Below are 27,125 nucleotides of genomic sequence, written 5' to 3'. Positions count from 1 at the left end.
TATTAGAGTAACTGTACTTCCCCTACTATTCCCCTGTGATTTGTGCCGGAGAGAGATAAGTGTGTCCCTTCCACTGGCTTGGATAGCTATATCTCTGCCCCCTCCCTCATATTATAAGCCCTGTATTACAGGGTTCATTAACTCACGGATGGGGAATGGGGGAACCAATGTCCTCCTTTTAGTTTATGAATGTGTTATAGATACCACATGGTAACATGTTTGAGCAGACCAATACTTAGTTCATCATGTTGAGAGTTCTAGAATTTAGATTGGGGAATAATAAATGTAAAAGATAAGTGCACCCAAATCACTGGCACTAAAAAACGAAATAACAATTAAATAAAAATGTCCATAATCATTTTACTTTTTCTTTGTTTTTTAAACCATTTCTGCTATGGTATTTTTCCATGTTGACAGCCCTCACTGTGCATGCAAGCTGTCCATTCAGAATGCCTAAAAGCAGAGTGTGGACCTACAGGACATTTCTATGGCCCGATCCTCCCTGAGAACATCATACACTTTATACGTCACATGCTATAATGTCATATGCTATATGACACATTTGGGTTTATAATAGGGTACCTGCCCACCCCTATTATAAGATAATTTTGGACTAGAAGCATTTTTACAGGATGGGATGTTCTGTTTTTTTTTTTTAATGGAGTGGTTATTTTATAAGCATAGCTACTTATATGTGAGCAGATACATAACAGTACATTCATATTGTGTCCCACAAAATCTAGAAGAAAAAAACAAGACATCAAGTTGGTTATTTTTGAAGAGCAATTACTATCTTGGGAACACTGCATTGGTGTCTATTGCAATTGTTCCACTTTTTGATTTCTGTGGTCCTTACAAATAAGCTTCATTATTTCTAGGTGATCTACAATGGTAGGGAGGGCACATTTAAAGTGATTCGTATTTCAGTTTATATGAGGGCGTGAATGATTTGGTGAGTTCATTTTAAAATCATATTTTTGAATCCTTATTCCTCATTAGATGGCTGATTACACACACACATCTTGTTTGCTAAGCCTCCAGCTGTCTCCTTAATAAACACAGGAAAATCTACTGCATATAGCAAATGTTCACAAAGAGGGGGTTCCGTATAGGTCACATATAGAGAAGTCAGGTCAAGGAAAGAGATCATACAAAAAAAAATAACACCGACAAACAAACATTCATCCTGGTGTAGGTAGGTTGGAGGATGACTCAATATGGACTCCTTGTTACAGATTATTTCATTTTATCAACATTAAAACAACAAAAAAATATATATATATTGTTCCACCAAGTTAGGAGAGCAGCAGACTTTTCTGGGACATCCCAGGGGTCTTAACAATCACAAAAATGAAAAACAAATTACCGGTAGATGGATTACCATGTAAAATAAGTGAATTCCCCTATACATATTTATAGCCCTGCAGCCAAAGAGCTTAAAGCAAGTGATATCCATGCAGTTGTCAAAAGTATGGCTGCCAACACTCTCCCAAGAATAGTAGTCTTTAAGTGCCAAGTTCTCACGTACAAAAAAGAAAAAAAGTACAAAATCTATCAAAAGTATGCCAATGAACCACAGAGTTTAAAAAAATTGAGACCTGAGATTATTTAAAATGCTTCTCCAGTAAGGACTGGGATAAGCAGCAAGTATTATATGTCCTATAACAATAAAGGAAGAGGCTAGTCGCTGGTTGTGGGTGGGAGGTTAGTGTTGGGTTGTCCAGGAGGGTCTTCTTCAGCAAAGCTGATCTCATCAGGTGTAATGGTGGAAACCAGTGTCTCATCCAAAGAGTGAGCAGGAACTGCATGACACTGAGAGAAAAGAAAAAGTATTAGGGTACATTTTACACTTACAAAAATCCTTGCCACAAATATTGTATAAAATAGATCCTATGACTTTTTAAATAGTAAAATGCAAGGTGGGCTCACCAAATATTTTATGGGACACTTCCATGATCTAAGGAACAAATCCACAAGTTCCAAACTTAGAGCAAAGTAGAAACAACATTTCGGCCCACAACAGGGCCTTTGTCAAACCCTTGACGAAGGCTCTATTGTGCGCCAAAACGTTGCTTCTACTTTGCTCCAATAAATCTGCCCACTGGATTGAACATGAGTGCCTGGATCATCATTACTTTTTTGCAAAACTAGATTTGGCACAGTCCCATTGTTTCTTCTTGCTTCACAGGGGGGCAACTATATTAAAAAACCTTAAAGCTGAGGCCAAGAGACAGGTCTACAAAATGCCCTAACTGTATTCAATCAGTACAACTGCTTGCATATATGAATAAATAAATAATAGCACCTATCAGTAATTAAATAGTGATTACCGTATTTTTCGCTCCATAAGACGCACTTTTTTTCCCCTCAAAAGTGAGGGGAAATGTCTGTGCGTCTTATGGAGCGAATATGAAGCTTTACTTACCTGTCTTGCAGCGTTGGCCGGCAGCACAGGGCGCACCGCGGTAGTGGAACTTGAATTTCATGTTCCGGTTTCCGGCGGGACTGAAAGGAAGTGTGCACAAGCTGAGTGCGCACTTCCTTTCAGTCCTGCCGGAAACCGGAACATGAAATTCAAGTTCCACTACCGCGGTGCGCCCTGTGCTGCCGGCCAACGCTGCAAGACAGGTAAGTAATTATGGGACAAGGGGAGGACAGTATGGGAGAGAAGAATATGGGGAGGGGGGGGATGAAGTCTATGGGGAGGGGGGGGATGAAGTCTATGGGGAGGGGGGGGGGATGAAGTCTATGGGGGGGAGGGGAAAGGGGGGATGAAGTCTATGGGGGGGGAGGGGATGAAGTCTATGGGGAGGGTGGGGATGAAGTCTATGGGGAGGGGGGGATGAAGTATATGGGGAGGGGGGGATGAAGTCTATGGGGAGGGGGTGGATGAAGTCTATGGGGAGGGGGTGGATGAAGTCTATGGGGAGGGGGGGATGAAGTCTATGGGGAGGGGGGGGATGAAGTCTATGGGGAGGGGGGGGATGAAGTCTATGGGGAGGGGGGGGATGAAGTCTATGGGGAGGGGGGGGATGAAGTCTATGGGGAGTGGGGGGATGAAGTCTATGGGGAGGGGGTGGATGAAGTCTATGGGGAGGGGGTGGATGAAGTCTATGGGGGGGGGGTGGATGAAGTCTATGGGGAGGGGGTGGATGAAGTCTATGGGGAGGGGGTGGATGAAGTCTATGGGGAGGGGGTGGATGAAGTCTATGGGGAGGGGGTGGATGAAGTCTATGGGGAGGGGGTGGATGAAGACTATGGGGAGAGGGTGGATGAAGACTATGGGGAGAGGGTGGATGAAGACTATGGGGAGGGGGTGGGTGAAGACTATGGGGAGGGGGTGGGTGAAGTCTATGGGGAGGGGGTGGGTGAAGACTATGGGAGAGAGGAGAAGACTATGGGAGGGGGGGACACTATGGGACAGGGGAGAAAACAAATATTCTGTACAAACTGTCCCATAGTAAGAAACACTATGGGACAGTTTGTTCAGAATATTTTTTTTCTGGGTTTCTTCCTCTAAAAACTAGGTGCGTCTTATGGTGAGGTGCGTCTTATGGAGCGAAAAATACGGTAACTGAGAACAATATGTGATATGGATCCCAGTTTAATTCTTGTACATTATGGAGCTGTTCGTTTAGCACTCTTACCTGGTGACAACCGAATATAAATTTCATGAATAAAAATATATGATTGCAATCACACAGATCTTTATATCATAGTACATAACCATCACAAATTAATCTATTATTTTCACTAGAATCTAGGTATAAGAGCAAGAGTGAGTAAACATCACATTTATAAAATTTAGCATGAATTAAAAGGAAGAATTCTTACCAGAACTACTCCATCTTGTTGTGGTAGAGGATGATGGAACAGTTGTTCCATTTCATTGAGGTCACTCACTTTTCCTTTTGTTCCTGGTAACTGCCCATCCCTCAGTGTGACAACATTGCGAGTCACTCTATCAGAACCTCTTACCGCAGACCCACTGGGTTCTTGTGCAGCAGATTGTTCATTCTGACCTTTCTTACACTTCATAAGTCTGTGAAGAAAAAGAAAGACAATCAGTTTGTCTGACAGTCTACCACAACATATATGACCATGATCCACAACATATGATCCCTTCCCATATTGTTTAGTGCAAACCATAGCATGAACTTACTAAAGTATGTAACATTTTAATGGCTCATTAGTAAAAAAACATACTGATGTTTTCAAATTACACAACATTATTTAGTCTTTTCTTCTTAATATGGGTGGTTTGCTCTTTATCTTTGGTAAAGTTAGCATCCTATTGACTTCCCAAGTTTATTTTGTTCTCTGACAGCCTTCTATTTTTCCTTACACATCTTTGTTATTCTATTGCCAGACAAGAAAAGGTGTGTTTGGTTTACCATCTAGTTCAAGCATGTGAAACTCGCGGCCCGCGGGTCGCATACGGCCCACAATGGACATCTTTGCGGCCCGGCGAGACGCGAGTACATTCTTGGTGTTATAGCAGAGTAGGCACCTGCTTTCCCCACATTGCAGGTGCCTACTCTGCTAAAACTTACCCGGTCGGTTAGGAGGGCCAGCGGGGGAGCTCAGTGTTCCTGCTCCTCAATGCTCCCTCGTGTGCGCCGTCTGTGGTGAAGCTGGGTGCCGGAATATGACGTCATATTTCAGCACCCGGCATCACTAAACCACGCAAGGGAGCAGTGAGGAGCAAATAGAAGATCCCCACTGGATCCCAGGGAGAGGCCCCACATCGGCTCCCAAAGGTAGGGAGCAATAATGATGTGTGTGCAAGAATGTGTGTGTCTGTCAGTGTGTGTGTATGTATGTCTGTCAGTATGTGTGTCAGTGAGTATGTGTTTTTGTCAGTAAGTGTGTCTGTGTGTGTCTGTCTGTTTGTGTCTGTGAGTGAATGTGTTTGTCTGTGAGTGTGTCTGTCAGTGAGTGTGTGTGTGTCTGTCAGTGAGTGTCTGTGTGTCTGTCTGTGAGTGTCTGTCTGCAAGTGAGTGTGTGTGTGTGTGTCTGTCAGTGAGTGTATGTGTGTGTGTCTGTCAGTGTGTGTGTGTCACTGAGTGTGTGTTGGTCAGTGTTGCATTGGCTGCGACTGAACAGTGGACTACCTGGAGGTGCATGGAGGCATGCAACGCCACGTCACATTCCAACGTGGCGTCGACGTGCTCCACCTTCACAGGGTTTCAAGAAATAGCGGAAGGATCAGATTTGGCACAGGGTGCGGACGGCGCCATTTGGGGTATCCCAGAGGCCGGACTCCGGAGTCGCATACTGGCAGTGGCAATGTGAATGGAGTCTGCTTGTTGGCTAGAGGGGGGTACTGGTATTTAGTATATGGGGGAGGACTGGGATTTAGTAGAGGGGGTGCTGTAGTTTAGTAGAGGGGGGGAACTTGGATTTAGTAGAGGGGGGAGCTGTGGTTTAGTAGAGGGGGATGCTGGGGTTTTATTTATACTGTACTTTTCAAAATAAACTTAAGTTTCTATGAAAATTTAAGGAGTTTTTTTATAGCGGCCCACATAAACTTAAACCTTGTTTATGTGGCCTGTGCTAGACTTTGAGTTTGGCATGCTTGATCTAGGTATTTCCTGTGAATTCATATTTTATTTCTTATTGTACAGACTAATACCTATTCTTTGACTTGTCCTCTGGGTCAATATAGTGATTCCTCCCACCCCTCCTTCCTACCTCCCACGGTACCCAAATATGAGAAAGAGCACGCAGAAGATGATGCAGGTCACTCCAATGTGTATCCCGATGATGATGCCGGTGGTGGAGGATTTAGATCTCTGGTCATCATGCACACAATTACAGGATGTGTTCAGCACTGTGGAGAGCAACAATACACTCCTTTTAGTCTCCCTGTAATTTACTCTGGCACTGAATTTGTCTTCACTTCATTTCCCTGACAGAGCATAGGAGCCCATTATAGCAATAGATAAACTTGATAAAAAAATAAATAAAAATTATTTAATTTCTAAAGTGTCAATACATTCCGCAACACTGTACTGTTTGAAAGCATGTATGGGGATATAGTAAATCTATATTAAATTGTAATCTTATGTTCAATATTTATCAACAAATTAGCAGCTACCAATGATCCATTAACAGTCAGTCCTGCCATTCCGATACTATTCAGCCTCACAGTAACCGTCATTGCATCAATGAATGGTGGTTTGTGTTAGCATTCTAACCTGAATGGTTCCTGTTTATTTAGAATTTTGGTTTGATTCTGTGCTTCCTTTTCTCCATTGATCTTAGCTGATTTCTATCTAATCTGCATGCAGGTTTCTTCATTAACCTCCCTATAGACATCCCACTAAGCTCTGGTATGATGCTTCTGTTCTGTGTTTCCTATTATTATTGAACCCTGGTTGAATTCCTGTGTATTGGGTGAACCCAGCTACATGACAGTAACATTTTATCAATTAGACAAGTTGCTTGCTTTTTATTTATTTTTACCTGTGGATCTCCGTGATTAACGGATTTGCTTTTGGCTTCTATATTTATATTGCATCATTTTATATCAAGTGTCTAAGTGTTGTATATAACGGACCCATTTTACATAGCGCACAACATGGAGATACACAGATGCTTTAATTGCCCCAATAGACTCATTAATAATGTTTTTCTTTCCTATATTCACTCACCTGCCTGGGTAAATGCCTCTTTCAGGGATACAAAGCGAACTGTGGAATTTCCATCCCCATGCTGATTAAATGCTAAGAGCTTCACTTCATAATCCACTGAGGGGTCTAGGCACAGGAAAAACACACTTCATTTTTACCAGATACATTATTTTTTATGTTATTAAGAATTCAAAAGCCATGACTTGTGGAATATCAGGGCCAACCATGGACTCACCATCACTTGAAAGAAATCTCAATGCCCCACACACACACACATATATATATATATATAAACCTCATTAACTATTGAATTGAAAGGGTTAACCCCATAATGGCCGCAAACATTTACTGATTGTTGTTAATAACAGCTTATGGCAGAAAATACTGGAAGCAATCCCTACTTTGGATAGTTTCTCCAACTGTATTATACTTGCATCAATTTTGCAATCCAGCTTTCATTTCATCACAACACACTGTTTAGAGAATAAACACTTTGTGGCTGTAAGAGTCTGAATTCAAATGCATCCATCCATCCATCCATGTATGTATCCATCCATGCATCCATCCATCTATCCAAGTATTCATCCATCCATGTATCCATCCATTCATTCATATTCTTGCTAAATTAATGCAATGTGTTGTTGTCCAGAACACAGATCATGCACGGTTATAGCTTAAGTGACCATGAGTACTTCTGATATCGCATGCACCCTAGGACTTAGTTAAGCCCAGTGATTTAACCCTATAATTCAACGAGAGAAAGATGACCAAATTACAGTCCAGATTTGCAATGCTTTAGTTCAACCCTTCGGTTTGGACAAGGGGAAAACCTGTTAGCTCCCAATCTATAAGTCTATCCGCACTTCTGCCAGCACAGTATATAGATTGTGTTTGACCGCCTGTCAACTGAGTGAAACTGGATTTAGGGTGACAGGTTCATTTGACTAATTACCCTCTTGAACCTGCTGTTCTTTTCTATTAGTGCTTGATTAAACCTTCTGGTGTCATTGAGAAATTCACATATACGGTTATGGTAATTTAGCCATTGCTGTACATGGCTGCAGCTGTACAGAAGTGGTCGTGTTTTATTAGATACTACAAGGTTTCCGAGGCTTTCTGTTTTCAGGTGGAATGATAGTTAAAGCTATGTACAAGACAATTCCATTGTATTAATGTGTGTAGATTGGGAGAATCTGTATTTGCACAGTTTAATCATATATAATCACTTTAGTTGTCATGAATTATTTGACCACTGTTTGTTAGCATTGATTATAAATCATAATAATATGTCTGCAACTTTAAATTCTCAAATATTTTATCTCACTGCATATCATTATATATTATATCATTATATATACTGTGAAGATCTTAGTACATACCATAGCTCTAAAGTGTGAAGCAGCAGTATATATTTACTGTATTATTGTGACATTTTGTAGTATACCATTAAAATGATTTTCTATCACATACATTAAAAGCATGATCCCAAATCTGTATCCCCTGAGTCATGGTATTAAATTGCTGTGTTACATGATGAAAAAAAAACAGAAGTTCATCAAGTTCAACCTGCCAAAAGTCTTGCATTTATCTTTGTTGATCAAGAGGCATGCAGAATGACATAGAAAAAAAACATTGCTTCTACTTCTGTTTTAATCTACAGGGGAAACATTCGCTTATTCCAAGACCTATCATTTTCCCCATAATATTTGAAGTATTATTTTTATTGCTAAAGTCCTACCTATAAGTATGGCTGGAGGTGCAGCGTGAGCCATGTAAATATTGCAAACATTACATACCCACATTGTATAAGCAGCTACACCGTAGTTGGAACAAGGAGTAAACTGTCAGAGTATTTACTGAAGTGAGAACTCAAAGTGAATTTAGAATTTAAGGCCAGAATGACCAAACTGAATGCATAGCTGAATTAGGAAATGTTTCCGATTTGGCTATTTTGACTTTAAATTTAAAATGTAATTTGAATTCATCTTAAATTCTCACTAAGTGAATGATCCTCTCTATGTCATGTTTGTTCATGGCAGCTCTTTTAGGCTTATTCAGAATTCATTTCAAAGTGAATTTCATATTTTTGGCTAAATGAGCCATTGAAAAGTTTTCCAATTCAGCTATTGCCTTATTTCGGCCTCTACTTCAAGTCTTCACCTTTTGGAGAAACCAGTTTTACAAATCTAAGCAAGGTCATGCAGAACTGCGCTCACTGACTGAGAGTGACAAATTAGATTCTCCTACAGGAGAAGACTGAAAGAAGGGTGGATGTGACATAAGTTGTCAAACTATACTAAACGTTTGACTATTTATAGTTGGTTGGCACATGAGCACTTCTGGCACCATAACAACTACACCAAGCTGTAGAGGATACGGTACTAGGGATATTCTGTAAATTTTACATTCACTTTGACAAAATATCCAGTTATTCACTATAGTGTGACTTATCAATAATTCACATACTATACATAAGTCAGGTATGGGAACTCTGCATTTTTTACAGGGCTTTTAGTTCTACAAACCCTTCTTCTGCATACACCAGACAGTATTCTGTTGCCTTGGTATTTGCGATTATGTGCTGTAGTATTTCCCCATTTTTGGAGGGAAATCATAATATTATAAATGACTATTATCTCATTTGTTCTTCCTACTGACTATTGATTTTCAACTCTTGTTGCCAGCTTCAGACCTTAGACTGACTCTTTTTTACATGTACAAATTATTGGCACCTTGGTCAAATATATCTATAGGTTCCGTTAGCTGTTTTGTGGCTTCATGCAGTAACATCACTTTTACACCACCATATGGTCTTGACTGAGACTAACTCCAAGTACCTGTTTAAACTAGAACATAATGCTGAGTTTTTAAACATGGTATGCTATGGTTAATATTCACACTTCACACAATATGTCATCAAATCATTCACTCAAAACCAAGTACTTGTGCTAAACTTCACTTAAAACCATCTATCAAAACTTGCCTTTTCATAAAACGGATTACTCACAATAAGCTTCAGACACAGGCCATTATTTACATAACAACTCACAAAAACTCACAAAAAAATTCACGTAAATATGCACAATTTCACCAACAACCTCATGCGAGTAACACACGTTATCTTTACAGTTTCACACACAATTACGATTATTTACACACAGCTTTGCACAACGACCAGTCTTCCCTAAAAACATCCACAAATAGCTGCACGCAATGACCAGTATTCATATACAATGTTCAGCGTTAAATTAAAAGGTGGTTATGGTTTTAAAGAAACCCTTCCACCAGGACAAGCAAAGATTGTGCCATAATACTTATTTTATCCACCTCAGAATGATAAAAAGTAGAGTTAACCTACTCCGGAATTAAACCTGTTGAACCTGATGGAAATATACTCTATGCAGGCATTTCAGATACCAGACATCAAGATATGAAATTATGTTCTCTGATACAAGGTAACTGTCCTCCACAACTTCAAATGTATGGCTTAAACAACAAGCCTTTTTTTTTAAATAAATTAAGCACTAAATGATAAAACACAAGCTGTCATAGACATTCATTTTTTTAATCGGGTTACAAAGAAATCAGTAGTTATATTTGGGATGGCCAACAGGTCCATACAACACTTAACGCTGCTCGTCTTTCCATGGACTCAGGGTTTAAATGTATTCGGTAAAAAAACTATTCCAAACTACAAGTACCTTTATATTTCCTGAGATTTGCAACATTAGTACCTGTTTGAAGAGACTAATAATAAACATACTTCTTACCAAGTCTGCAGATGTTATAAGAGGTGATGTTGCTAGGCAGAAGCATGGGCCCAGTGTAGTCTGGTAGGGGCACTCTGCGGTAGTACAACTTGAAACCCTCGTTCTGTCCTAGTTTGATTGATGGCTCCCATGCAGCTTGGATGGCTGTGCTGTTCAGAACCTTGATGTATAATGTTGGTACTGCTGGAACTGCAAAAGGAAAATCCAAAACATTATTATCATCATCATCACAAGTACTATGAGGCCTGTAGGATAGCATCAATCACATAATCACAATCCAGGAACCTATAAATTGCAGAAACACTCATACAAAGTTATTTGGAGAACTCTGTAAACTGATGTTAGTAGTGCCAGTAACATGTTGGGGATATTGCCTGTTATAAAAATGGGGTAGGTCTCTCTAAAGGAAATGAATGATGCTCATTTATCACCGGAGTTCCTTTTCTCTCTTACCTTCTACCAGAGTACTCTGCACTACAGTTTCTGACGGTTTGCTCGCACCCTGAGACGAGTACGCTTTAATGTAGAAACTGTACATGGTGGAGGGTTCAAGGTCAGTCACGACCTGCTTTAAAGTGTCCTTGCTCACAGCCTCCTGAAATTCCATTTGTAAAGGGTCTGGAAACAAATAAACAAGGGAGATGACTGACATATACATGTACAAATAAAGGGGGTTAAAAATAAATAACTAGATAAACTTTTAGTTTTTTTCAGGAAATCAAAAAGGCCACAAATTCAGCGTATGTTGGTCAATAGGTGCAGTAGGGCAAGTTTGTGTTGCAAAAAAAAAACTCTTCGTGTAGTAACGATAACTACAATGACGTGTGTGTATCAGAAAGAAAATGTTGTGTCAGCCATTATTCAATCTGCAGTTTTTCCTTGTCCCTTTAATGATGGTTGGAGATGCTACAATGAGGCCAAGCAACCAATTGTGAAAAGATTTTGGGGTATTTTTAAAAAAGTGTCCCATTCTCTGGAAATAGCCCTCTCACATGTTTAGCCTGTTCTAAAAGATTTTGTGACGTTGCCTAATGGCTTTGCATGGAGCCATCAGACCCTGTATACCCAAAGGCAGGCCTGTCTTCTAGGGAGGTCAAACAGCATTAGGAGGTGGAGTCAGACCCCTTTAAAGGAACACTTTAGCATTAGGAATACATTTCTACAGTACACTAGTCGCCATTTAGCTGACTGGGTCCCCCGCTTCCATTGTTGAAAAGCTCCTTCGCAGTGCTGATCTGCAGCTCCGCCTCCTTGGCTGAAATTATTGAGGTTGATGATCTCAGCCAATCCATTGGTTTTCCATAGGAAAGCACTGGGAGGCTAGTGCGCATGTGCGGCCAAAAACTGCACTGCTTATCAGATGACACTATTTCACAAAAGCCACTAGAGGCAAGCTAACCTTGCAATGAAAGCATTGCTGCTCTGGCAGCTGCAGGGTTAAAGCCAGGGGGACATGGCACAAAGTCACTGAGATTAAAGGAACACCATAGGGTCAGGAACACAAATATGTATTCATTACCCTTTAGTTTTAATACCACCATCTAGCCCCCCAATCCTCATTGCATCCCTAAATATAGTAAAATCTTACTTGTATTCCAGTCTCTAGATGCTGCCTCTGCCCCTAATCTGCCTGCTTACAGCTGACATCATCAGAAGTGATTCTGTGAGCCAATCACAATGCTTTCCCAAAGGATTGGTTGGGACTGTCAAGGAGGCAGACCGTGGGGCAGAGCCAGCACAAGTCAAAAACAGCTCTGGCCAATCAGCATCTTCTCATAGAGATGAATTGAATCAATGAATCTCTATGGGTAATGTTCAGTACCTCCATGCAGAAGGTGGAGACACAGAATGGCAGTACTGCACAGTGTGCAGATCTGCCCCAAGAAGCACCTCTAGTAGCCTTCTGAGAAGTGGCCAGTAGAGGTATCCCTAGGCTGTAATATAAACACTGCATTTTCTCTGGAAAGACAGTGTTTACAGCAAAAATCCAGAAGGGAATGATTTTACTCGCCAGAACAATTACAATAAGATGTAGTTCTTCTGGTGACTATAGTGTCCCTTTAAGTGGTCTGTGTGCCTAGAGTGCCTTTAAAATGATTGTTGTTTCCCAAATCCAATTATTTATTCTTTTATGGCGTTGAACAGGGTATGACTTTTCAGTGGGTCAAATATCAATAGGTCAGAGGCAAATTCCTTGAGTTGAGTCTAGTGCCCCAACATCTTTAAACTTCACCAGTCTCCACCTCACATATTTCATATGGATATAGCGGAGCTGGTCAGTTGACTTGCTTTGTGAATAAAACCCTCCAATGTATGTATTATAATAGCAAAAATAAAATCCATTCATAATCTAGGTTATTGCAAAGCGTGTTTATGAATGAATACCTTTTACAGGGAGTGCAGAATTATTAAGCAACTGAGTATTTTGACCGCATCATCCTCTTTATGCATGTTGTCTTACTCCAAGCTGTTTAGGCTCGAAAGCCTACTACCAATTAAGCATATTAGGTGATGTGCATCTCTGTAATGAGAAGGGATGTGGTCTAATGACATCAACACCCTATATCAGGTGTGCATAATTATTAGGCAACTTCCTTTCCTTTGGCAAAATGGGTCAAAAGAAGGACTTGACAGGCTCAGAAAAGTCAAAAATAGTGAGATATCTTGCAGAGGGATGCAGCACTCTTAAAATTGCAAAGCTTCTGAAGCGTGATCATCGAACAATCAAGCGTTTCATTCAAAATAGTCAACAGGGTCGCAAGAAGCGTGTGGAAAAACCAAGGTGCAAAATAACTGCCCATGAACTGAGAAAAGTCAAGCGTGCAGCTGCCAAGATGCCACTTGCCACCAGTTTGCCCAAAAGCACAAGGTGTGCAATACTCAGAGACATGGCCAAGGTAAGAAAGGCTGAAAGACGACCACCACTGAACAAGACACACAAGCTGAAACGTCAAGACTGGGCCAAGAAATATCTCAAGACTGATTTTTCTAAGGTTTTATGGACTGATGAAATGAGAGTGAGTCTTGATGGGCCAGATGGATGGGCCCGTGGCTGGATTGGTAAAGGGCATAGAGCTCCAGTCCGACTCAGACGCCAGCAAGGTGGAGGTGGAGTACTGCTTTGGGCTGGTATCATCAAAGATGAGCTTGTGGGGCCTTTTCGGGTTGAGGATGGAGTCAAGCTCAACTCCCAGTCCTACTGCCAGTTTCTGGAAGACACCTTCTTCAAGCAGTGGTACAGGAAGAATTCTGCATCCTTCAAGAAAAACATGATTTTCATGCAGGACAATGCTCCATCACACGCGTCCAAGTACTCCACAGCCTGGCTGGCAAGAAAGGGTATAAAAGAAGAAAATCTAATGACATGGCCTCCTTGTTAACCTGAACTGAACCCCATTGAGAACCTGTGGTCCATCATCAAATGTGGGATTTACAAGGAGGGAAAACAGTACACCTCTCTGAATAGTGTCTGGGAGGCTGTGGTTGCTGCTGCACGCAATGTTGATGGTGAACAGATCAAAACACTGACAGAATCCATGGATGGCAGGCTTTTGAGTGTCCTTGCAAAGAAAGGTGGCTATATTGGTCACTGATTTGTTTTTGTTTTGTTTTTGAATGTCAGAAATGTATATTTGTGAATGTTGAGATGTTATATTGGTTTCACTGGTAAAAATAAATAATTGAAATGGGTATATATTTGTTTTTTGTTAAGTTGCCTAATGATTATGCACAGTAATAGTCACCTGCACACACAGATATCCCCCTAAAATAGCTACAACTAAAAACAAACTAAAAACTACTTCCAAAAATATTCAGCTTTGATATTAATGAGTTTTTTGGGTTCATTGAGAACATGGTTGTTGTTCAATAATAAAATTAATCCTCAAAAATACAACTTGCCTAATAATTCTGCACTCCCTGTATATCAGTAACAAGGAAAATCAGTCTCAATTATCAAGTTGTTAATTTATTATCTTCAGTAAAACTGTTAATGTGTAATTAAGGTTTTCTACCTTCATTTAGGGTTATTTCATACCCAAACAGAGGGCTAAAATTCCACACACAATAAGCCAAAATGCATAAATTGCTTTATTGGGCAACAAAGCCGTAAAACATTTTTCTTTACTAAATCCTTACTAATGTTTCAAGGAGATCAAAGGGAAACACATGTCAGAGAACTTTATTAACACACTAAATGCCAAGAGCATGTTTTATTGGTAAGTAAAATACCCCCCTCCCTGCCCCCTACCCCCCTTCCCACATAACATAACACAATAAAAATAAAATTGCTTTATTAACTCCAAAGTACTGACAAAACCAAAGCTACTATAGATTCCTCTAGCACAGCCTGACATGTATGAAATTTAAAATTTTATTTTAGTAAAACCCTGCTCCTTCCCCTCAAATGTCTCCTTTTGTGCAAGGGAATATCTGAGCTGCAGACATGTGGCTAGCCCCTTGCACAGTTTGATTTGCTCCTCACCCCCTCATGCATGTGAGTAGGATTGTCACAGACCTTCAGCAAATATGGTGGGTGCAGTATGGGGAGCATGTCTATATTAGAGACTTCTGATGAACGCCAACTTATTATTGATGACTTGCTTTTTACACATCATTTTCAGTGATAAAAACACAGATATCAAATAACTATGAAACAGCTCCTGTAGTTAGCTCTTTTATGTATTAAGATAATTCCAGGAAAGTATGAATGAGAGTAATTGTTTATAAACGTATGACAAGTTAATCTCAGTTTCAGCAATTTTGTGGGGCAAAGGAACAAGCGATTGTGCATCTCCAACTCCCTACATAGCTGAGTAGTTGTTTTCTGTAATTAAAGTGATAGTTGTTGTCCTGCTAACCCAAGATACATCTCAGCGTTCTAGCAGTTTCTGTGCAGTTTTCCTGTAATTAATTAAATATCTTACCAAATTTTATGGAACACTAATCAGAAATCTTACAGCACACTGTGACCACTGAAGCTAGTGGACCAAGGAGTTTATTATAAATTAGTAGAAGAATAAAGATTGGAGTGTCCAGTCACACAATAAATTATGGGTTAATGTCACGCCTCATATTTGGGAAGCTGCTTAATGCAGATTGCCCCAATTTCTATGGTGATTAGTTCAATTACATGTAAATTAGCTACATAAATATGTATTATCTTGAAAGATGATCAGTATGCAAGGTCTGGACTTGCATACGATCTTTCCAGGCCTTAGTGATTACTGATGTCTTATACTAAATCTAATCCCGTATAGTGAAAAGCTAATCCTATATGTGATAAATATAAAAAAAAATTATGTGTTGTACAGGAAAGATTGTGACTTCTATTTGACAATGAAAACTTGCTAAACATATACATATTTTGAATAACATATATTTTTTTTACTCTCAAAGCTTTCATAAATCATTGATAAAATGCCTGAACGATTCATCTAGCTGGTCTGTTGTTTTTTTCTGTTTGTATGTTTTATTTTATTTTATTTAACTTTTTTGGTTTTATTTTAAATTGCTTAAGGGACACTGTAGGCACCCAGACCACTTCAGCTCATTGAAGTGGTCTGGGTGCAGTGTCCCTTATGTACTTAGTGCCGCAATGTTAAACATGCATTGCAGCTTTATGTCTACACACATTGGGTGTCTACCAGACAGCCACTAGAGGGCTTCCTGAATCGAAACGGACCTTTAGTCCGGTATCTGACGCTGGACGTCCTCATGCTTTGCATGAGGGCATCCAGTGTTGGATTTTTCATCATAGGAAAGCATTGATTCAGTGGTTTTCTATGGGGAGATCTAATGCACGCGCAGCATTTGCCGCACATGCACATTAGCACCCGCTCGTCCCAGGTTGTCGGAGGGGGCGGAGCTTTAGACCAGTGCCGAGGGCCATCATCGCTGTATGCGCAGCATTTGCCGCACATACGCATTAGCACCCGCTCGTTCCAGGTTGTCGGACAGGGCGGAGCTTTAGACCAGTGCCGAGGGCCATCATCGCTGGGAAAAGGTGAGTAAATAAAGGGTTTTTAACCCTTCATTTACCAGTGATGGGGGGGTGGGGGTGGTGCACATGGAGGGGGAAGGCAGAGGGAGCTATGGTGCCAGAAATACAGTATTGTATTCCTGACACTTATAGTATCCCTTTAACACCCACAGGTTATTTGGGAAATGTAAAACATCTCATTTCAGCTTTATGGAAGGGCTGGGGCATTGGTAAGTGATCATTACATCCTTTTTATTTCCAAGGATTAATATTTTCTTTCATTATTTGTGCATTAAAGGGACAATATAGTCACCAGAACAACTACAGCTTATTGAATTTGTTCTGGTGAGTAGAATCATTACCTTCAGGCTTTTTGCTGTAAACACTGTCTTTTCAGAGAAAATGCAGTGTTTACATTACCGCTTAGTGAAATCTTCACTGGCCACTCCTCAGAGAGCTGTTAGAGATCCTTCCTGGGTCATGGCTGCCTGAAATGCATCCAAACATTCAGTATCTCCTCCCTCTGCATATAGACACTGAACTTTCCTCATAGAGATTCATTGATTCAATTCAGCTCTATGAGGAAATGCTGATTGGCCAGGGTTGTGAATGAATCATGCTGGCTCTGCCCCTGATCTGCCTCCTTGTCAGTCTCAGCCAATCCTATGGGGAAACATTGTGATTGGATCAGGCTACCACTTCTGAGGATGTCAGCAGACTGCTTGTTTTTCTGAGGCAGACAGGACAGAGCCAGCAGTTTCAGGCTTGAATACAGTAAGATTTTTACTATATTTATGAAGGCATGAGGGGCCCAGGGGGATTAGATGGTGGTTTTAACACTATAGGGTCAGGAATACATGTTCTTTAACACAGCTATTTTCTAAGCTCGTTTTTTGCAATTAAAATGTGGAGAAAATATTTGTGATATTTCAGGGCAATTCAGTGACAACATTTCAGAGGCAATTACAATTTGCCAAAAAAAATATTTTCCAAAATTCACTATAAGGGTTATTTACTAAACTCTAAATTTCCATAAATTAAATCCGACTCAAAAACCTTGGGCAAATCTAAACTCCAATGCAACCATAGTCACAACTTGGCTATTTTTGCCTTAATTCTGCCATTCAGATTTAGTATCTCAATTTTTAGTATATCAACATTTGCATAAGCTGTGCAAATGATTAATATGTCTTGTTAAACTCTTAAAATGATTTAATACTCAGAAAAATATTTTATATATTTTGAAAAAATCATTTTAAAAGTTTATCTAAAAAGATGAAATTATTTGAAAAGCGTGTTCTAAAATATTGAGGCCTTAATCTGTGAAAATGCGCTCTGAATCGGAATCCCATCTGAACGACAACTTTTCCTTAGACCTCTGAATAACTAGTGAAATTATCAGGAGTGCATTTACTAATAATGCATGAGCTATTTACCAAATAACAATTGTCAGTAGTTAAAAGAATAAATAAAAACAACAATATTTTTAAACAAAAAATAAAAATAACCATATTTTTTTATACTGTACAATTGGGGCAGCACATCATCTTGTACCATGAAGTGTCCATTATAATTTTAGGGACAAGGCAGCCTTGGCATAATATTCAAAGCACAGGGAGGGGGTTGGATGGCACATTCATGCTGAATGACTGGGAATACCCAACCATTGTAATTGAAGGGTGTGTGGGGTTTTGCATATTATTCATGCTGGGAAATGAGCACTTCCCCTGCATACTATAGGGAGGGGGAGTTCACCCTATTATTTCCGCTTTAGGAGACAGCATTCTCTGGCATGAAATATTCATGCCACAGACTCCCTACTTGTGTATAAAAGGCCCATTGGAGTTCCATAATTATATATTAACCTATCGCCAGATGTGCATGTGTTAGGGAAATAGGGGACTATTGAATATATCCTCCCGTTAGACATAAAGAGTTATATTAATACTTTTTTATCCCCTTATCAAAGACTAGGGGATGAAGAAGCGAGCTATATTATTAAACCCTTTAACCATCTCACCATCTCAGATGAATACTTACGCCCTCATCCAACAGCCGGCAGAGCTTAAAAAAATGACTCTGTAAGATTTAACTACCAATAGATGTTTCATATCCATCAATTAAAGTATTTTTAAAAAAATTGTAAATTTCATACATATAAAAGAAGGTCTAAAATAAATAGAATTTTTTCATGTGACTGATCTTACGGAGTGGCCCAGGGGCAAGCTATATACTGCAGAGACTACCTATTCTTTTGGAATTAAATTGGAGCCATTTCCACATCTTGAAACATACAAATTACATTTTTAAATATAACTTAAAAAAAAAACAACAACAATATTTAATTGTTTATTTTTAAATTAACTATTGTTTCGTATTTTTACCCTTTTTGTCATGCAGTTACAAGATGGTCTTGTTCACAAAGTTACAGCAATTAAGATTATGAATAGCAAGGATAACTGATCTAGCTCTCGTTATTTAATTAATACTTCATTACGTTTGGTTAACTTCTGTTGGGAAGCTATACAACTTTACCAACATCTTGGAAGACTGCAGGTTACCTAAATCTGTACTAGCTTGCTGTAGTTAACAGAGGGTGCTACTTAATTATATTCAACTGCAAATATTCCCAAATTAGATTCATCAGCTACTTTCTCACATTAGTGATCAAGTTTAGATGCCTAGTATTTAAAACACCCAGCAGGTTTCAATCCTCCATTTAGCTACAATTCATTTAAGCACAGTACCTGATGTGATTTTCTTGACGTGTATCACATATCCTATAATCTCCTGCGTATTCTCCAAAGGCTCGCTCCAGGATAATTGGATGGAAGTGGATGACACAGTAGTGGCTACAACATCCTGCGGTGGCCCTGGCAGGCCTACTGACCACAGCACAGAGAGGCGCGCACTGGCCTGGCTCGATCCGGCACTGTTTTGAGCTACACACTGGTATATTGCCTCATCTTCTTGAGAGATTACAGAGACGATTAGAGTGCTGAGGAGAACAAATGGAATACTTTGAAAACATAGTAATTACATATTTGAGCTTCACTGATCGTTTGACATTTTTCTTTTTTTTTTACATTTATAAAATACTTCATGTCACCTTTAAAGATAATCAGAGCACGATTTATGTTAATTATATAATGCAATACTGTTATCCATTTTAGGCTAATACTGTCCAGATTAATTAGTGGTAGTGATAAATAATTAGTGGTGAGCAGGTTTGTGATGGGAGAGTATACATGTATAGCAATGCTATGTGTATGCAAAGTGTTATTCTACATATCATAGATGTCTAAGAATCGTACTTATAATCTGTTGCTCCATTGTATTATCCTTAATCCTAAATATATTTGACATATTTCCTCTGTGTGCAGATTGTATCATTCCCACCGCACAATGGCCTTTCTTCATTAAATGTACATTAACTACTTACATGCCAGAGTTATCAATGCACAAGACCCTGTACACCATCTGCATGTGGGCAGAAATCAAGATTTGTCTGATAAATATTTTCTGTTCATCTGTATATCTATGTTGGTCATTACTTATATTAACAAATTTACTGCCAGAAATATATGGTTGTACAAAAACGTTTTCCTTGATGTTCCATCTAGTAGCCAAAGGGTTAACAATTTAAAAGTTGAAGTCAGAATCCCTTCTGGTTTGAGGCCCCTTTCTATTGAAATGGGAGACTTTAATTACCATGGTGGTGGTGGTGGGGGGGAATCAATATAGCACGGTACCATAGTTACTGGTCACCATGGTGACATCTCCTAGATACCTTTACCGCCTCCCTTCTGCCGAGATTATCCCCATCTCTCAGTCTGGATGTGACCCCTTAAATTCGCACTTCTTAGGAAGTCACATACTAGATTTAGGACTGGGGAGACATTGTTTAATAATATGAGCCCCATATAAAGTAAAATATTAGGAATGAACAGAACACGGGACAAGGATTCTTAGGTAGGTACAGATTTAGCCCCTTTGCTGTAGGTGATGTACCAGGACTTTCATGATATTATGGGATATTATATGACTAGCTGCGTATCATGAAGGGGTTAAGCCCATAATAAGGCCAGACTGAGCAGAAGAAGAGAAGTTTTCGTGGTGCATTGAGAAGATTATATAATAATGTTGTTTAGCAGTATTTCCATTTCATAATGATGCCATTTTCTGATTCAGTTGGCCAATTTTCATGGTAGTTTGATAAACATTTGTGGGTGGAATAATGTGAAATCTAGATTGAAATTGAAAGATCAATTCACTGAGAAAAAGCATGTTTTTTTTTTTTTTTTTAAATGAATATACCCATTGTAAGTTTACCGCTGGTACTGTCACACCTATGGTGTCATTTAGTGACAGGTTTGGATCCCACTTAGGGATTTATATTTTCTTTTTTATGGAACTGTTTACAGATGGCAGGAGGTTTTGCACTACATTCAAATTTCTCCTTAGTTTTACTTTCTCCCCCATCTCACGGACGGATTATTGTGCCCTGTATTCCCGTTATATTATTTTGTAATGTAATTTGTTAATACAATATTAATAAGTTATGTTATAAAATTCAAGTGACTTAAGTTGGCATGTTAATAAATGTATTACAGATTAAAACTACAAAAGGAATGCAAAACAAACACAAAATGCAGATAAAATATAGTGTGTGTATTTTTTACCAAACGCCCTCAAATCTCACCATTGTTTGTGAACCATGTCTGCAAAAGGTTTTTGCTCATATTTTAAGCTTTTCATATGTCCTTACTGCATTTTTGCTGTTTTTAAACTGCATATCTGAAGGAATGCAGGATGAAGTCGGAAATGCAATGAATGTTTGTGCTTATTTGCATGTCAAGCTGGGATCTCTGGGATATTTGTGGAAGCATGATTTCTCACGTCTCTGTGCCCAAGGGGGACTTTCCAAAGTATAACTTGAGATACGCAGGTGATTTTTATTTGTTCAGGACGGCACAATCAGGGTTATTTGCTACAGCGTGAATTTTCGGGAATTTAAATTTCAGACCAAAATACATGAGCTGAAAACAAAGCCGTCCTGGAGAATTTTTATGGTTGAGTTATTGTGACCTTATTTTTCAATGAAGTCATACTTTAGTGAATAGCTCTGTAAATGTATTCAGTCTGTTATGTTTTGTACTGTGTACATGTAATTAATTTCTTTTTTCTGTGTCTTTTTCCAGTTGATTGGAATAATTATTTTACGTATATTTTTGGGGTTAAAGGCTCGTCACATTAATATACGTCTATATTAATGAAAAGTAGTAATACGCAATCTGACTTCCGGTTTCTTACGGTTTATTCTTAGCTACTGATATATAATAAAACAACAAAGGATGTTACATGATCATGGATGTTCAACAGCAGATGGTAATTGCTGGACCTCTGAAGGGAGAGTTACATCTTTACATAGCTGTACAGGAAGAAGAGCCGAGAGAGACAGCTTGTGTCCCTTTGTTCAGTTACTATATAGATGTGACCATACTGATGTCAGACTATAACTCTAGCCATATAAGGACAAGACCCCCAATCCGCATTCCAGAGTTCTCAGACAAGTTAAGCCTTGTGAATTATTGATACCATTTGTTACTTATGTCAATCCAGTCACCCATACATAATCAATAGAAACATAGAATAATCTATATTCTACAGTACAATTATTCTTTCTGTTGGTCAGCTTATGAAAGCACAATGGAGGTCTGAAATAGTCGTGGTATGTAGACAATTAAGTCTTGACAATTTTATTTTATGTTAATAGCTGCAATATTTTGCAAGACTTTCTATAAGGCAACTCAAATGCAGAATTGTGTACACACACTACTTGGCCCTTCAGTGTTTTTCTTTTGGCTTTCCTTTCTTTATTTAATCTGTATCTTAATGATTACACCCTCCCCCCACCACCTGCCTTTATTTATATTTATTATATATTCTTCCTAGTACCAGATCTAAATATCTGGGGGCCATCATTTTGTTCTCTTATGCCAGTTATGTCTGTTTTCCTTCTATGGGATTGATTTTACTGGTGGATTGTGGGTAAATATGAATAGCAGTCTGAAACAGAACCTTGCTTTGACAAACTGTCAAATGTGTAAAGACTGCTAAACACAAAGAATAGTAATAGCTTTTCTTTATGTATTTTTTTTTTTTTTTTTTTTAAACTTGAGCGCTCAGAAAAAAAAAAAAAAGAGTCAGACTTGGGGACTTTTTACATCAGCACACCCAAGACCCAACTGACATCACCTCCGGCACATTGTCTGGTTCATGTAGCATCTTTCTATTGGGCTCCTTTGAGTTCTATGATGGACAATACCAATTGTTCACATGTGGGGTACAGTAATTTTTAGGGCTGTGCTCCCTGGAAGTCATTACCAGTTCTTGTAACATGCTATATATACTTATTAAGCACGTTTTACATGTAACCCACAGTTTGAGTCGTTTCCAGAAGGAAGTTTTAGCTAAATTGAACAGCTTTATATGTAATGCACGCCTGAACAGTGAATCCGGCATTGAAACCGGTACGTCATTACTGCAATATCTCAATTATATCACTGTGTCACTGGCTATAGTCTTCTCACCTGTTGTTGTTTCTCAACTTTATATGCCCACTAGGCTCCAGTTTCATTCCATTCTTTAACCAAGTGATTTGAGGAGGTGGTTCACCCTGTGCCATACATGTAAAGATTGCTGTGCTGCCTATAGGCCTGGATATGGACTGAGGATGTTGAACAAATTCAGCAGGAGCTGTGCAGAGAGACAATGTAGAATTAGAATTTAGAAAAACATGGAGACAGAAATGGAAAAAAAAATTGAACAATTACATAGCAGGTTTGTAGGACTTACAGATTAAATCAAGCCTACAGAACATGCCTCGGAATTGTTTTTAGAATAGAATAACAGTGTATTCCAATGTGACTGCAGATAAGAACAATTAGGCCTATATAGTCTGCACATTCTAAACACTTCTTTCTTCATCCTTCATTATGTCTTCCCCTTCGGATGGCAACATATGTATTACTAGTTCCTTCAACCTACTAGTCCCTATTGGCAATACTAAACGTTCTAAAGGAGTATTTGTTAGTTATTTTTACATATTTATGAAATGAGATGAGAGTTACATATTGCTTGAGAAATATTGATCTTTCCAGTTTTCTCTGCATTTGCTGTGTCAGAAACCGGCAGGTGCTGGATTCATAGGGCGTCTTTGTTAAGCTGGCAAGAAGCACTTCATGTAGTCATTCTGCTGCTTCTTGCAAGGTTCACTCTTACCAGCTGCCTATTTGAAAACAGAACCTCAGCAGACACTAATCAAGACTTCGTACTCTAAAGAACCTTGTGCAAACCTTTTTAATAAGACACCTAGTGAATTTATGTATGTAATCACACATTCCATATATAGACACAAATTGAATTGGACGTTCTTTTTGGGATATTTTATTCTTTTTTATTTGTATTTGACTATTTCTGTTAAGGGTGGTAATTTTAATTTTTAGTCGTAAAATTGCTCTCCGTGATATGGACCTCAAAACGGCTGAATCCAGTAAAAGTGCAAACAGCAGTAAAAAGAAATGCTAAAAAGGTCAGGTAAAAAACATAAAGGAGAGGGAAAATTTAAGAATAGCAAAGATGAGGAATCGATAGCTACAGTTGCAACCCAAAGGTACATTTTCTGCCACGTCTTGTCAGCTCTCTATTACTAAATGCAATTATTGCTGTAAAAAAAAACAGAGTTTAACAAAATCGAATAGCCTTTACTTAGCCTTTACTTAGGATCTGAATCATGTACAAGGATGGTATTAAAATGAAACTGTCACCACTTACGTGACACTCTGCTTCCCCACTGTGATCTCTTACAGAGGTAGGTGTTACATGCCTGTAATACCTACCTCTGGTCCGCCCGAGCTCCTTCTCAGTTCTTCACTGAATTGCCCTGCATGACGTTGACATACTGGCTTCGTTGCCAACAAAACTGCAATCACGATGTATAGATGGAATGAGAGGCTCTTTTTGAAGAGTATAAGTAAAAATAGCACGGCGGTTTCACTTTAAAACCAAAATATAATGGGCAAAACAGCAGAACACCTCTTTGGAACAGAACAATTTATTCATGAATTTCAGGAGAGTACTGTCAATGTACATAACATATGCCTGCATGCATATTCCATGTTTTATAAATATATCTTTTTTTGTATCACTTTTGTTAGTGATGGCCATCTTGCCTGCAAGGCCGTCTGACCATTATGAAACTGAAGATGAGTAAATATTTCTGTGCTAACTAGACTCTAATAATAGACTGGCAAATGCCATGCTGGCTAGTAGTACTGACAAGTGGTGACTGAGTACAGAGTGTTGATCTATATGTACATCAAGTAAAATAGTTGTGAAGAGAGCCATTCTACTGTGTGTTGATATTATGTATGGATATAAATGTGTTTCTACCACAAATAATTAAACAAGATCCATTTTAGTGGCAATAGATCACATTGTATTCCTTCATCATATCTTGCTTGTTTTATCCAGCAGTATTTTGAGTCATACTTTGTGTTTCTTATGAAGTCTTTCAAAGTACTAGCTTTCTGGTTTGTTTCTCTTGCCATATGTTCCCTGAATGATACTAGTCAGTAATAAATCAAGGTCAGGGCACACACCGGCACATGGAATCCAAGTGTGCATGAGAGTGCTCCAAAAGTACTCTCAATTACAACAAACAAACAGGTAGAGACCCCAAGGGACAATCACGCCCCTCCTGTTTGTGTCAAGGGAGCACACTGCAGTGCGAGGGAGGGAGACACATTGAGCCCTATTAAACACTAAATAATAGTAATTTGGGTTTTAAGAAATGTAGACTAACAAATAAAGGCGATAGCAAGTAATTTTATACGGCAGTGTGAAGAGCAATTTAAACAGCAAGGTAAAAAGACATTATGTTACTCATATCAATACCTCGCAAAGGGTTGTGACACGCTGTGGTCTCATTGCTTTGTAAAGCCCTAAAGTAAAACTCTGTAATACATCTTTAAAAAACCACTGCAAACAATAGTTGGGCTGGGCCCATTTCTGTCAGCACCCACAGCCCCCTATCCCAGCATGCACTGCTCCTGAGTCAGGGTATGTCATGATACTCACACATGACTCGCTTGTTAAATGGGGATATTCTCTATACAATGTGTCAGGGGCGGGTGTCAGGGAATGATGGTGAGAGGGGAGATCATAGGGGGCGGGTGCAGATTCAATGCACAGATTTCTCCCTTTGTGTGCGTCTCTCTCTTGCTTTCTTTCAAGGAAGGAGGTGCTGCTGGGAAAATTCCGAGACATTCAATAAAACGAGTGAGGAGGACAATATTATTAACACGTTCGCTGCAATAGGGACCAGCGACATATCAATCCGTTCAATAATGGCATAATGTGGCGAGGAGCTATTTAATGTATTTTACTGAGGAAAAAAAATCTATTTTGTTATCAAATACGTATATGATTTTGTAATTTCTAAGCATTAGCATTCCAAGCATGCAGCATTTATATAGCGCCAACATTTTCTGCACCACTTTAGGAGTATGGAATAGAGATATTTGACAAGGATCTGACATAAAAGATAATACTGACAGAGACAAGAGGTGACGAAGACCTTACAATCTAGGAATGTAAGTTCTACACAGAGATGATACTACTCGAGTATTCTTTCTGAACATAAAAACACAAGAGGAGTAGGAAAGTCTTCTTTGTACCTTTTGGAACCTGCATTTTAAATAGCCTGCAATTTTTCCTGTAATACTACAATACAGTATAATAAACAAAGCCAGCATAGTAAATAGCTCAGCTGAGAGAGCCACCTGCCTGCACTTTGAAAACACCCTCCCCACTGCGTCATGGCACACATTTAAAATATTGCTGTTGCTGTTGTTGTAGCCGCACACTAATGTTGGTGCATTCATAAAAATTGAGTAAATAAATGAGGGTGATGGAAATACAACCCTGCTAAGAGGGAGACTAGGGAAAAAAACAAAAAAACTTCTAATGGGGGGATGATTTAATGATGTAAAACATTTCTTGAATCACAATTTTTTTTTTTGGAGGGGGGGGAGGGGGGTGCGCACAAATAGGCCAATAGGAAAACCTTACCAACACAACTAGTAAAACTGATGTTGCTGAGAAGCAGAAAGGAATGATGAGTTGTGCCATTCTTTTTAATGTATTTCTTCAATAAAATTAAGTTTTACTCATGGAATATGGCTAATGTTGCTTAATGTGCAGCTGTGAATTTGGAACATTGTGTTGCTAAGTAATCCCCATAAGAATGTGTATGAATTTTACAGTAATACATTGTAATTAGTTTGTCATCCAAATTATACCATGCAGTAGGGGACCCTCCATTTCGCATGTGAGAGAATGAAATCATTCCTGGAAGAAAGTGAAAAGCGGTCCGGCGCTAATAACAAAAAAACAACATCAAACTAAATTGACCTCAGTCTGATATGCTTATGGCATAGGTCATCTTTGTAATGGCACAAGTGAGCAAAAACATTTGAGACTGTTATCAGCTCAGGGTTATCAGCAACACCTTGCTGACGAGGCCCAAACAAGGCCAAAATGATCATGCAAAGAGGACTTGCTGGCATTTCAGTTATGAACTACCCTTGTGGGTAGGATCAGTCTGATATGCAAATTGTATAGGTTCTCTTTGTAATGGCCCAAGTGAGCAATAACATTTTTGAGACCTAAGTGGGG

The 27,125-nt window shown here is 39.1% G+C and overlaps 1 protein-coding gene across 2 annotated transcripts in view; it reads right to left on the bottom strand.

Moving 5' to 3' along the window:
- Positions 1 to 1,263: 1,263 nt before the first annotated feature.
- The window catches only part of IGDCC3 (immunoglobulin superfamily DCC subclass member 3), a 109,743-nt gene continuing 83,881 nt past the window's right edge, over positions 1,264 to 27,125 (bottom strand). Inside the window, exons 7-14 of one of the 2 annotated variants that reach the window (XM_063448782.1) lie at positions 22,979 to 23,144; positions 19,133 to 19,383; positions 10,859 to 11,023; positions 10,406 to 10,594; positions 6,657 to 6,761; positions 5,695 to 5,833; positions 3,835 to 4,042; positions 1,264 to 1,812 (exon numbers count right to left, since the gene is read on the bottom strand). In XM_063448782.1, coding sequence (XP_063304852.1) covers positions 1,681 to 1,812; positions 3,835 to 4,042; positions 5,695 to 5,833; positions 6,657 to 6,761; positions 10,406 to 10,594; positions 10,859 to 11,023; positions 19,133 to 19,383; positions 22,979 to 23,144 — 1,355 coding nt within the window. In that variant the 3' untranslated portion in view covers positions 1,264 to 1,680. The remainder of the gene's footprint in view (positions 1,813 to 3,834; positions 4,043 to 5,694; positions 5,834 to 6,656; positions 6,762 to 10,405; positions 10,595 to 10,858; positions 11,024 to 19,132; positions 19,384 to 22,978; positions 23,145 to 27,125) is intronic. The other variant, XM_063448783.1, reaches the window with a different exon arrangement.

This window comes from Pelobates fuscus, chromosome 3 (assembly GCF_036172605.1).
Source record: "Pelobates fuscus isolate aPelFus1 chromosome 3, aPelFus1.pri, whole genome shotgun sequence".
Taxonomy (NCBI): domain Eukaryota; kingdom Metazoa; phylum Chordata; class Amphibia; order Anura; family Pelobatidae; genus Pelobates; species Pelobates fuscus.
This window is presented reverse-complemented; position numbering and strand designations above follow the sequence as displayed.